Genomic DNA, 12,188 nt, shown 5'->3' with positions numbered 1-12,188 from the left:
CAATACCGATTCTGAATGCCCAATCAAACCTAGTTACTTACCGCGCGATGGTCCGCTCGCATCAGAAAGATGCTGTGAAAACTACATGTAGTCTAGTCGGTGGCTGGGCTTGACAACTGAGACATTTGTCTCACCTTTCAGCTTCTGGAAAACAAGGCACTTTTCTGGATTCAGCGGTTTTTGGGTCAGGGGCATTGTGGGCCTATGACGCCTGGGCCTTTCCTCCCTGCAGAAGCCTCCTTGCGTGCCTGCTCGAAGCACTGATACTTGGCTTAGAGAATTGCTTCTTAGGCCTCTTGATATGCTGAGAAATACGCAGACCCCAACAATATTGTTTGTTGAAATCATGGCATATGCACATATAAAACTAGTTTCATTACTCGTACGATGGCGTGCTGCGCATTGCTTCCTGGATCAATGAGCTTGCGAGAAAAAGTGCCGAAGCCATTAGTGCTCCCCAGGAGAGTCATGAGCGGATCTATTTTCTGCATTGGGGGAATGATTAGGGTACAGGAGCAGAGACTTGTCTGTCAGGGACTCCCATGAAGTTAGTAATGGATAGAGAGTGCTTGCTATATGCCTATGGAAGTTGATGGGGCTCCCGTTTGCAGTTATTTATAACCCTTATAAAGCTTATTCAATGGGGTGGAGACGCCCAAAACTTCATTTCAGTCTTTCTAGTCTACATTAAAGCAATATTGGCCTGATAGCCAACCCAAGACAAGCTTCCTCATATTGATAGCAACAAGGGTTTAGATCTCTAGTAAGCCTTCCCATGACTATGCTCGTAGTGGAATCGAAGGCATAACTCTCGATTTATCATCTACTCTTTTGCTTATCACTACACGAACATCTGATCTTACCAGTTTCCAGGGAGCACATCATCTTATCCAACTGCCGCTTCATCTTACTAGATCTATCTGCCACGACAAACCATGGGATTAGATAGCGGATCAAAGGACGGCCGAAACCATTATAGGCAAAGGGAGCCTAATAGGCCCGCAAAGCCCTCATCCAACGACATTTTCGAGGAAGAAGTATCAGCTGAGACTGGAAGTTCCGATAATATTGACATTCTGCAGCTCATCAGCCAAGGTCTGAAGTCTTCGCCTCGATCTCTACCATCTCTTCTGTTATGGGATGCTGTCGGCCTTAATCTTTACGAGAAGATCACAGAATCGCCTGACTATTATCTCACTCGCGTTGAAGCAGATGTAATCCGCAACAACGTTGACGCAATAGTACAGTCAATTGGAGCCAATGGGGTAATTTTGGAGTTAGGAAGCGGGTATGTTCTCTAAATGACCGCTCTAGTCGTATAACTACACTGTTATTGACGCCATTGAATCCTAGATCGCTAGCAAAGACATCCATCATTCTTGGCGAGTTTGCTAAACGGGAGATACCTGTGACATACTTTGCTCTTGATCTTTGCGCATCATCCTTGGCAAAAAGCCTCGAAGAGCTCCGTTTATACCTAGGCCACTCTCCCTTGGTGGCCTGCCATCCCCTATGCATGACATATCAGGACGGCGTTTCTTGGGTGGCGAATCAGCAATTTCTTCGCGGAAAGAGAGTCACAGTATTGTGGCTAGGGAGCAGCTTAGCAAACGAGCCAGTAAATGAGTTCCGAGACCTTGTTAACGGCATCACGACTGCATATACCAACAGCTCATCCACGTCGAATATCCAATTTCTTATTGGAGTTGACGGCAATAAAGACGCCTCGACCGTTTCCCGCGCATATGATACCTCAGATGGGCTCTCCCGTCAATTCGCTCTCAACGGTATCAGCAATGTCAATCGTGCTTTGGGCGCAGACATTTTTGATGCAGACAAATGGACGTTCAATGGTACTTGGGACCCCCAAGAAGAGGCTTTTCACACAAGCATCAAATCTGTGGAAGAACAGGAGGTGAGGATTGGAGATCAGTCGCTGCAAATTTTGGAGGGAGAAAATATACGGTTTATTCTCAGTCGCAAACTCAGCAGCAGCCAGTTTGAAAAATGGCTTACCGGTACTGCGCTTCAAACAATGACGGTGTGGGAGCATACTAAGTTCAGTTATGGTAAGACTCGCTCAAATTTCCGTGAACAGATAATGCAAAGGCTATTGCTGACCATGAAATGCTCAAAGGGCTCTACCAGCTAGCACCATCGTCAAAGTCCATGCTGTAATAAATGACAAACTCATATAAGGGATGGATTCCAAAGAAAAGCGCAACGCAAAAAGTTCCATAGTCTCATTTTCACCATTCATTAGCGAAATACTCTACATAGTGCCACCATCTGCGAGTTGGCCATTTGATGAGTTTCTTCCTCTAACAGATAGCAATAGAGCTGTTTATCGCGAGCACCATTATTGCTGTAATTGAAGTTTTGGATAGCATGACCTGTCAACTCGGTGGTATGACGATACCACTCCATACTCTCTGAATTCAGCTGTCATCGGGCAGCGTCTAGCCTTTCGCGTGCCGCCCCGAAGCGGCGGTGGCGGTTTGCCCTAGTAGATCGGCGACCACTCCAGTGAGCTGAATGTGGGACAAGCGTGCGGCTGAGATCTTGATAGGGAATCCTACCGGTGAGTCAGGGGCAGTGATCGAGTAAGATTGGTGCAGGCCAGGGCCGCTAAAAGGCAAACAAACAGGGTGCGAGCCGATAGCATCAATTGTAACCATGCTCTCGCCCTTGTACATACTCCATGGCCAATCTCACAAAAGCCAATTAATGAGCAATATTCAAGAACCGGAAGAGCACATCCGAGACATATCCTTAATTTGGAGATCGCAGTGGAAACCTTCTCGTAACTCTCTTCTAGTTACAGTAGCCACAAGAAAAAGTTTTCAAGCCAAGTTCGGCCGCTCTAGTATCCTGGCTTATCTCTCTTCCGAATTCGTCTTTCAGCTAGAAGTGTCTTTATCGCCCAGGCTACAACAGCATCGGTGTCCATTTGACCTTTTTTTTTTTTTTTTTTTTTTTTTTTTTTTTTGGAATTCACCCTAGGAGAAACACTTAGACAGCAGCCAAGGTTCTAGATATATGCCATGGAGCGAATCCAAGACTTCAATGGTAGACGCACGAGAGCTTTTCCAGAAGAATGGATAAAGTAGAAAGAAGAGAATAAAATAGAGAGAAGCTGTACATAAATACATAAAGTTAATAAATGTGATTTTCATAATTGTTCTTGGTAGATCGCTATGCATAGCGGGGATAGGGGCCACTCCAGCAAGTATGGGATTGCCCAGCGCAAAAGATCGCAGAGCCTACCTACTCATTTGTAGCTTCTAAGACATGAGAAAATAGTACAGTATGACGTATCATTAACTTGATTGGCCTCTGAGCCATTCCTTTCGTTCGGTCTCCATACTTGGAATGCAAATCGGAATACTACTTTATCAGCCAGAGCCACGCACGGAAGTGCTCGCATGCAAGGGACTGAATTGACAAGTTTCAGTTTTTGATTGGCGCAATGAATTGATAGCAGGTCAACCTTCCCTTTTTTTCTTGTTTTGAGCAAAGAATTTTGTTCATCATTCCACCACTATCTATCCCAGCCCACACACGTCAGACACAGTGAACTGGCTTTCGCCTAACCTCCCCTTTCCCCTTATTACTTTCATCAGGGCAACTTGCGCGACCATGGATAGTATCAAGACCGTCGTTAATGACACAAAGCCCGGATATGTCGACTCTGCAGAAGTTCCGACAAGTCACCCATCACATGGCGTTTCCATGAGCGAGCAAGCCATTGCCACAATTATTAGCAATGGGTGGCCTGGCACAAAGGTGGAATCCGTAACACCGTTAGGAGCAGGGAAATCATTCAACAATAAAATCTACTTTCTCAAGATGCAGCATGCAGACGAAACGGCGGCCCTTGGAGAAGAAGACGCCGTCCTCAAGATTAATGGCTCATTGTACGACGGCGACAAAGTGCAAAACGAAGTTGCCTGTTTGCGGCTGCTGGAATTGTACTGCCCAAATTTCGCCTTTCCGCGAGTCCTGGCGTGGTCTGAAGCTGGAGCGAATGCAACCTTTGTTTCTACGGATCATGCAGAGACAAAGTCTCTCGAGACACTTGTTTCTCCAGACGCAGAAAGCAAAAACGATGTTGGCTGGATTCTCACAACTAAAGTGTCCGGAAATGTTGTTAATCTAGAGGAGCTAGATACTGCAGCAATTACGGATCTCGCGCTACAGCTTGCTGACATTGTAGCAAGCTGGCGCCTCAACATTCCGGCCCAAAAGCACTGCGGAAGCCTCAAGATCCGGGAAGAGGCAAAACAATCGGCCAATGGCTTAGGAGATGGAGTAACTCTTGATCGGCCATTCGGTCCTGGCATTTCTAACATGGCTGTTCGAGGCAACATCGTTGAGGAAATCAAGCTGTCAACTCCAATTGCGACTATGCAAGAATATTACAGGCTCAAGCTGAATAACAAGTTGAGGCAGCTGGAATCATCAGACGCGTTTGCACCCAATCGACACCTCCTGGGCCCTCTCAAGTCGCTTTGTGAGGAAAGATTGCCAAAGCTCAACTTTGATGAAATGTTCAAACAGAGCGCCATACAGACAAACACGTTTCAATTTACTCACTATGACCTATTTCCTCGCAATGTCTTAGTAACTGGCAGCCCACCACGCATCACGGGCATCGTGGACTGGGAGTTTTCTGGCTTCTTCCCGCCTCTTGACGAGTTTTTGGATGACTGGCTGGATGGAGGCGATTGGCCTAGGGAGTTTTACATCACGTATCTGAAGCGCCTGGAGGAAAAGGGTGTGGCTACACCAGCCAACAGCATCAGAGGAGACGCTTGGCAAACGGCATGGTGGCTAGAAAAGATAATTGAGAATGCTGCGCCCTGGTGGGTGCTAGGGGAGAATGACGAGAAACAGGCAAAGAAGATTTTGGAGAAGGCTGAATTTGTGATGCAGAAAATGTTGGAAAACTTTGACAGCGTTCAATAGGGTATGAGATTTGTTTTATGATTCGCAAGCGAGAAAGTCTCAAGGCGCTCTATAGGATCAGATAAAAAACTCATTACAAACCTAAGTTTGAATAGTAAGAGTATTCTGAGAAGACTAGAGGCCAAATGTCACTATGTCTTCTTCAATTTACTTTGACGCACTAGGTAATTCTATATTTTCTTGGGACCAATATCGGGTCCTCAATTACTATGTCGTCTCAGCTACAATCTTTTGTATCTTTCTCTACGTTACCGCACGAAGGCTCCGATGTAATGCGCAAAGTGATGAACGCCTATATTGACAACATTTGCGGAGAGTACGACGATGCCGCTCATAGCAAGGCTACCTATAGGGCAGCTCTAGCATGAAGATGTAACTTGGTATCTATCAACCACACAAACATTCCAGTAAGCACGCCATTATCCAAGAAAGAACCAAACTAAATATCACTATTCAGAAAGAACGAGATCAGATATCTGGCTTGTACCCCACGCACGGCAAGGACTACACAGAGCTTTGGTAGTGTACTGGAAATTGGCTCTCCGTCAGTAGCCAGACACGCATGATCAAGGCCTGCCACTACCTTTTATTTAAGAGCGGCAAAATAAAAACTCTATAGGCAAACACTTGAAGGTGCCTTGGATGCTTACATTTTAACCCTTGACTTTCTCTGAATCGCTTACATTACATGCCTGTGAATTGGATAGCTTTACCCGATGGCGATGCACTCAAACGTCTAGTGGGAATATGCCGATGAAGAATACATGTATTCTGAAGAATGTTTGAACCGCTTCTGCATTTTAGTAGAGTAAGAAATCTGTGCCTCCCCCTAGCGGATGACTAGTATATTCGAGATTGCCCAAGGCAGGTATCATGGGCCATCGATTCACGCAAAGGCAGGATTACAGCGTCGTAGAACTTTAATTTGGTGTACTCTCGAAGGTTTTCAGGCAGCACCACTATTTATAACCGGGTGTCGTCAGGAATATGCCACTTGGGCGGTTGCTACGGTGAATGTTTTATTTTTATTTTCTCACATTTGCTAGAGTTCACGATATGAGCAGATAATGCCAAACACCTGCGTGGATTCTTTTTCAGTTCGACATTTATGGTCGCTAGAGGTCAAATCCAGCCTCTTTCATGCAAGCAGCAACATCGATATCAGCATTCTTTCATTCTTTACATTATGGCTTTGCTGGAACTGATTTGGGCCGTTTTGGGGGGACCCCCACAAAATCTTCAAGATGTGTATCTCAGTCTGACTCGGCTCGAATTCTGCGTATCACTCATATCTATCTGTATCTTTTTGATAAGATGTATATACTACGTCTTCATCAGACCGCCACCAGCAAACTGTGGCAAAATGGGGTACAAGTACAAGCAATCAAGAGGATTGTTTACTATAAAGATAGGCTTGTTTCCAAGCCCACTGAAGTTTAAACTCGGGCTATCAGTGTTCATAATCACCTTCAAGGCGACATGGGACTACGAAAAATTTCGGAGGATACCGAAGTGCAAAGTAAAGATTTCTGTTGGTAACTTGAAATGGACATTAGCACATAAAGGTAAAGAGATGGTATCCTATAATTGCAATATTTTGCTAACGCAAATTACAGCCCGAAAGAAGGTCAGACTTCCTGAAACCGATCAAGATCATACGACAGACCGATAAAGCAGACAACATTGGCATGCTGCCCACGAAGCCACGTTGTGTGATTCAGCAAGCTTCTGTGATACGCGGATTATCTTGGCTTTGGAAAGTGGAAGAAGCATGGCAGCGAGCAGAGGGATATTGAATAAGCGTCGATTATAACACAGAGCTCTCGAGATGAATATATGTTGCTTTGATCCAGCGTATAACAGATCTGAGATGGATGTGATACTAGTGCTTATATCTCTATCTGTAACCCTATGTGACTCCAAAAATAGCAGCGACGCTTTGAGCGAAACAGAGTGAGGTTCACAAATTTATCACTTCACTGACAAGTTCAACGTGGAGATCAATGTTTCTATGTCCTTCACAGGTACTTATGCTCCAAGTGAGAACATATTGCTAAAACGTACAGATTGGGAATCTGCTTGTAACGGGGTAAGAAACAGCTGGTAAGAGCTTGCAGTGAAGGCGGGCGATTTACCCACCCCTGTCGCAATGTTCAGATTACATCACCTAAAAACATGACATCAGTGTCAATGTATTGATGACAGCCTTTTGTCCTAATTACGCCGACGCGAGGTGGCGGCGTTGGAGGAGTGAACACTATGGATTGGAACTTATAAATGCGTGCAGAGGGAGAAGACTGTAAAAATCTATTCCGGTACATGCCACGTAAAATTGATCAATAGGCGTATTTCTTTCTTTTAGTACGAATGCTTCTTTAGGCACGTTGTGTACAAAGCTCAATACGAGACATTGCCAGCTACGCCATCTTTTGTGGAGGATAGAGAGGACTACGAAGGCTAATGCAGAATCCGTAGAAGTAGCAGGGAAATTATAGAATAGTACCAAGAATTTCAATCATCTAAGCCGCAATATGACTTTCTTTGCTGAGAGTCATCATCAGCTGGACATGGACAACTGTCTTAATACGGCATGTAATAGCCGTGGAAAGCCAACTGTGCTGTGACACCTCCACATGGGGTGACGGACGTGCACTGGTCTAAAGCGCAGTTTCGCTTCATTCTAACCTAAAAGCCTTGAAAATACAATCGCCATAGCCTCTCGGGAATTGTTAGCAAGCCTTGGGTTGTCTTGTTGCTTTCGGTCATTGTTCGCAAACTCGGTACCGATACGCTTCATATACGCTTCATTATTTTTGGAAGACGGCTCCGGCTTACCGCCTAAGCTTCGCCTCTCTTTCGGTGTAAACATCGCAGCGTTAGCTGACTGGCCTACACTGTACAAAGCAAGCTGCAGGGCATGGTGATCGATGTAGTGGAGAGAAGCGGGGAGCGGGATGGGGTCATGGCTGCTGGCACGATGTTGCTAGTGAGCAAAAGGTGGCTTAGAATATGGGTTCTATTTCTATGGAAGAAGTTTTGCGCTCGGGCATCAATTATGTGATCCGTCCATGTCGAAAAGAGATGCTAGCCTAAGATCGGGGAGTAGACCAGAGGCAGATCAGGTTTAACGCTTGGGCTGCTGTCAAAATGGCACGTTGCGGATCTCGTTCCTCTTACATGCGCGTCTTGCTAGTTGGTATGCTGATCACATACTGAGTCTATTGTAAGACGAGCTGAGACGAGCTTATAGTGAGGCTGAGAAGCCAGCCATAGAGTAAGTAGCCTAGCACACTTGTAAGCGCCGAAGACTCATGGAAGGCACACGCCATTTCTGGAATGTTGGTCGAAGCTATTGTTGGCGATCAGGACGAGCCGCCCACAACATCGAATTGTACTGTATAAGTGCGGATGGACACGCGTTTGACAGCGCCTTAGCAGTCACTTGCATGCGAGATCCTAGGCCGTTTCAACATCTTGCTGGCCGCCAGCCACGGTTGGAGCTTCAATGCTGCCTGAATCTTCTAGTCGCGTGCCGCCAGAATTGGTTGCCGGCGCCAACTCTCAGAAACCATGGATTGGGTTGCTGGAGTTGCGCTAGGATGGGGCGTTTGTTTGTGCCTGTGCCGAAGCCCGAAAACTAGTTTCGAAATGCTTCTTGACAAGAGTCAAAGAGCTAGGCCTAAGCTTTGCATTGATGCATGAGGTATCCATTGCGACGAGAATCATGTGCAATCTCAGCAGCTTGTCTCCTTTCTCCACCCAAATCTTGCTGGGAAATGCGCCTGGGCCAGGGTGGCCATCGTCAGCCCTGCGCCTCAATGGCTATGGGATCAAATTTTTTTATCTCGCTGGGCGGCACAGCAAGATTGCAAGTTATTAATAGAGTAATAGAGTAATAGAGCAAATGAAGCAAACTCCACATGCATGCGAAGGGGCGAATTGTGAGTTTTTTCTTTCCCTTTTTTCACTCCGGCTGCATTTGTTAGTGGCACAGTGTCAAGGGAATGTGTAACCATTACAGGTGGAGTGTTGGACCTATGAGGTGGCCCAGGAGTAGAGAAAGACGGATACAGTATGAATGTATACAGTTGCATATACGGCTTCGTTTTTCGCGAGTTTATATCTTTGGCTGCTCCCCATTCACGATGATATTCATGCTTTTTTCCGCTTGCATTAATAGTATAATCTCTCTCCATCCCCGTCGCCCAGCTCCTACAGCTCCTACTACATGGAACAGGATCTTAAAATACCTACTCATCATTAAAGCCGCCACCACTTTAGACGGAGTGAAACCCCCTCGCTAGACTCACGGACCCTTTTTGTCCCCTGTTTGTGCTGCTTGAAGCTATTTCAACAGATTCGCTCCTTTCCAATCCTTCAACTCTCTAGCCGCCAGGAGCCAGGCATTGCAGCAGCCATAAACAAGCCAGCATTATAACATAAAACACGCTTGTATCCCTCTGCCCCTTTTGACGCGGCCCCAAAGCACCGCAGAGGAGAGCTCGACGATAATCACAAACGACGTTGCTTCTTGCAGAGCCCAACAGCACAGTGCCTCGTATCAGACCAGACAGATTCGATCCCTGGAAAATGCACAATGGCTGATCATCTGGACCCCAGAGACGCATCTCCCGGCGCTTCTGAGACGGGGCGTCGCCGGTCCAGGAACCCCCTGCGCAACATGATCCAGCATCTCACCGTCGACTCGTCTCCGGGTGGCAGCGACGGCACTGGGTCGCGGCGCTCATCGCTGATCCGCCGGCTGAGCGGCCAGAAGAGCCGATCGCCATCGGCGCACTCAGATGCCGCCTCGGGCTCACGGCCAAACTCGAGGCCCCCCCTCGGCCATGGGCGTGAATCGCGACCCGGCGCTGTGTGATGCTTGCGCGCGGATAGCCGCTGAAATCGAAGAGACTCTGGACGAGGTGGACGCAACTTTCACCAAGCCAGCTAATGGCGGGGCCTCGGATTTTGAGACTAGGGAGCACTTTGTGTCACGGCTGAAGCTTCTGGAGGAGAACCGCTGGTCGGCAACATGTCCGATGTGTAAGCTGTTCTGGGAGGTTCATGTTCCCAGTCAAGAGCCCGGAGAATACAATTTGGTGGCCTTGTCAACGCGCGATACGAGCTACTTCATCGACTCAGCCAAGATGCAGGATCACCCGGCCAAAGGACGAGCCAAGGGACTCAGTCCGGCTTTCTTCTCGGTCATCTCCAAGACAAAGGCTCACAACGGACAGGATCCTGACGTAGATTCTGAATGGTTCCGAGAATCGGCCATGTTGCTTCGAACGAGGCCTGAGATGTTGGTAGACACTGCGAGAGGAAGAAGCGGTGGAGAAAGGAAACTAACCGCTCTATCTCAAACATCCTCGCCACAACCATCGCCAACATTCAACTTACCCGATGATGCTTTCTGGCCACAAAGGGGGATCTGGGGGCGGGAAATTGGAAACAATGCCGACCTAGGCCTTGTGCGAGAGTGGCTTCACTTTTGCGACAACCACCACCAAGGACGATGTTCGCGGAGACCGGTTCAAGCTGAGATCAAGGGATTCCGACTCATTGATTGCGGCCAATCCCCTCCACGGGTGGTCGAAGCATCCCTGCGAGAAGACTTTGTAGCGCTGAGTTACGTATGGGGCGATACCAAAGAGGACGGAAACTGGCCGCGTGTTGTTAGAGATGCTGCTACAGTAGCGCTTGAACTCGGCTTCAGATATCTTTGGGTAGATCGCTTCTGCATAGACGACACAAAACCGGAAGAGAGGAGGGGGCATCTCCATCGAATGGATGAGATTTACAGGGGAGCCGCATTCACAATTATCGCCGCGGCTGGTGAGAGTGCCATGCACGGATTGCCTGGAATTGGCTCAACCTCACGACCTGCTCAGCCGAAATACAAATTCACTACATCCAATGTGACTCTCGTTTCAAGTCTGCAGGACCCACGCCTTCTCGTTGAGCGCTCAACATGGTACACTAGGGGATGGACATACCAAGAAGGACTTCTCTCCCGACGACGCCTGGTCTTCACAGAGCAGCAAATGTACTGGGAGTGCGAGGGTTTGGCGTGCCCTGAGACATTGGATCTACCGCTTGAGTTCTACCACGATCCCACAGAGAAGCGCATGTGCGATTTCGTGCGTCCGGGACTATTTAATGGCGTCTCATACATGGACGGTAGCTGGGAGCGGTGGAAGAAGCTACCCCAGAAGCTGGGAGAAGCGAGCACTCTGAGCCTGTTCCGCGAAGTAGACCAGCATATTACGAAATACACAAATAGGAACCTGAGCCGGGACGAGGATTCGTTGGATGCGTGCTTGGGCCTTTGGCGAGAGCTGGAGAACACGCTTGGAAGGGGGAAACTGAGCGATCTAGTGGGTATCCCGATATGGGCACCGACAGAGCCATCGGAAGAAAGCAATGGCATGCCGAGGACGAGACATCTATTCGCATTGTCAATGTGCTTCTGGCATCACAAAGTCGGCACACAACCACAACGAAGGAACCATTTGCCGAGTTGGACGTGGGCAGGATGGTCTGGCCCAGTTGAGCTCTTCTCGTCCGTGACAATCGCCGCCGATCCCGAGACGAAGTTGAAAAGTCGAAAGATTTTCAATCACCACTATGTGACGGCAACACAGCTAACAAGAAACGAGCCATCGTCTGTGCAGTGGACATACTCTCCAGAAATGAAGGTACTTGGGCCAGACGGCTCTGTGGTGTACGATTTTGCAGAGCAGCTTAGTTCGCCCCCACGATTCCGTCCAGCAAGATATGCCCTCCACGTAAAAGATCCGTTAGTGTTGGATCGCGTAAAGGCAAAGACTCATTCTGAAGGCTGGCAGTTCAGTGGCCTCAGCGTTGACGTGCGGATGAGTCGAGGCAGCGGCACAGAAACCGCCTGTCAAGGAGGCGAAAACAGCATCGGCAGCATCAAAGAATACATAACACGGCATGGGAAAGGAGAGCAAATGAGCGTGCTGTGGTTTGTAGAAGAGGCCACGGTGATGCTGCTAGTGGTGGAGAGGACAGGAAGAGGGTCATGGGAGCGCGTGGGCAGGATGAGAATGGCCTTTCCAGAAGATGCAAAGGACGTTTTGAGGAGCTCTGGAAGGCTGGAAGGCTTATTGGGAAGATTACCAATGAGAAAGTTGGGAGAAGACATCATAATCGAATAACGAGTGGCGGGTGCTTAATATTTATATACAATACCA

At 47.9% G+C, this 12,188-nt stretch overlaps 3 protein-coding genes across 3 annotated transcripts; all 3 read left to right on the top strand.

Moving 5' to 3' along the window:
- Positions 1–579: 579 nt before the first annotated feature.
- On the top strand, positions 580–2,355 carry TrAtP1_013106 (uncharacterized protein). The gene is made up of 4 exons (XM_014088741.2): positions 580–763; positions 874–1,288; positions 1,354–2,069; positions 2,138–2,355. The coding sequence occupies exons 2-4, from the start codon at positions 936–938 to the stop codon at positions 2,176–2,178; spliced, it is 1,110 nt and encodes a 369-aa protein (XP_013944216.1). The 5' UTR covers positions 580–763; positions 874–935; the 3' UTR covers positions 2,179–2,355.
- A 1,284-nt stretch (positions 2,356–3,639) lies between these two features.
- TrAtP1_013105 (uncharacterized protein) lies at positions 3,640–4,968 on the top strand (the record flags this gene model as incomplete). The annotated part of the gene is made up of 1 exon (XM_014088740.2): positions 3,640–4,968. The coding sequence occupies one exon, from the start codon at positions 3,640–3,642 to the stop codon at positions 4,966–4,968; it is 1,329 nt and encodes a 442-aa protein (XP_013944215.1).
- A 4,802-nt stretch (positions 4,969–9,770) lies between these two features.
- TrAtP1_013104 (uncharacterized protein) lies at positions 9,771–12,152 on the top strand (the record flags this gene model as incomplete). The annotated part of the gene is made up of 1 exon (XM_014088739.2): positions 9,771–12,152. One exon carries the CDS (start codon positions 9,771–9,773, stop codon positions 12,150–12,152), a length of 2,382 nt encoding a protein of 793 aa, XP_013944214.2.
- Between the last annotated feature and the right edge of the window lie 36 nt (positions 12,153–12,188).

This window comes from Trichoderma atroviride, chromosome 7 (genome assembly GCF_020647795.1).
Source record: "Trichoderma atroviride chromosome 7, complete sequence".
Taxonomy (NCBI): Eukaryota; Fungi; Ascomycota; class Sordariomycetes; order Hypocreales; family Hypocreaceae; genus Trichoderma; species Trichoderma atroviride.
Note: the sequence above shows the minus strand (reverse complement) of the source record. Positions and strands in the feature narration are given on the sequence as shown.

Coding starts and splice junctions, on each gene's coding strand:
- TrAtP1_013106 (XM_014088741.2), top strand. CDS start 936: ATGGGATTAGATAGCGGATCAAAGGACGGCCGAAACCATTATAGGCAA. Junction 1,289..1,353: donor ATTTTGGAGTTAGGAAGCGG/GTATGTTCTCTA, acceptor ATTGAATCCTAG/ATCGCTAGCAAAGACATCCA. Junction 2,070..2,137: donor GCATACTAAGTTCAGTTATG/GTAAGACTCGCT, acceptor AAATGCTCAAAG/GGCTCTACCAGCTAGCACCA.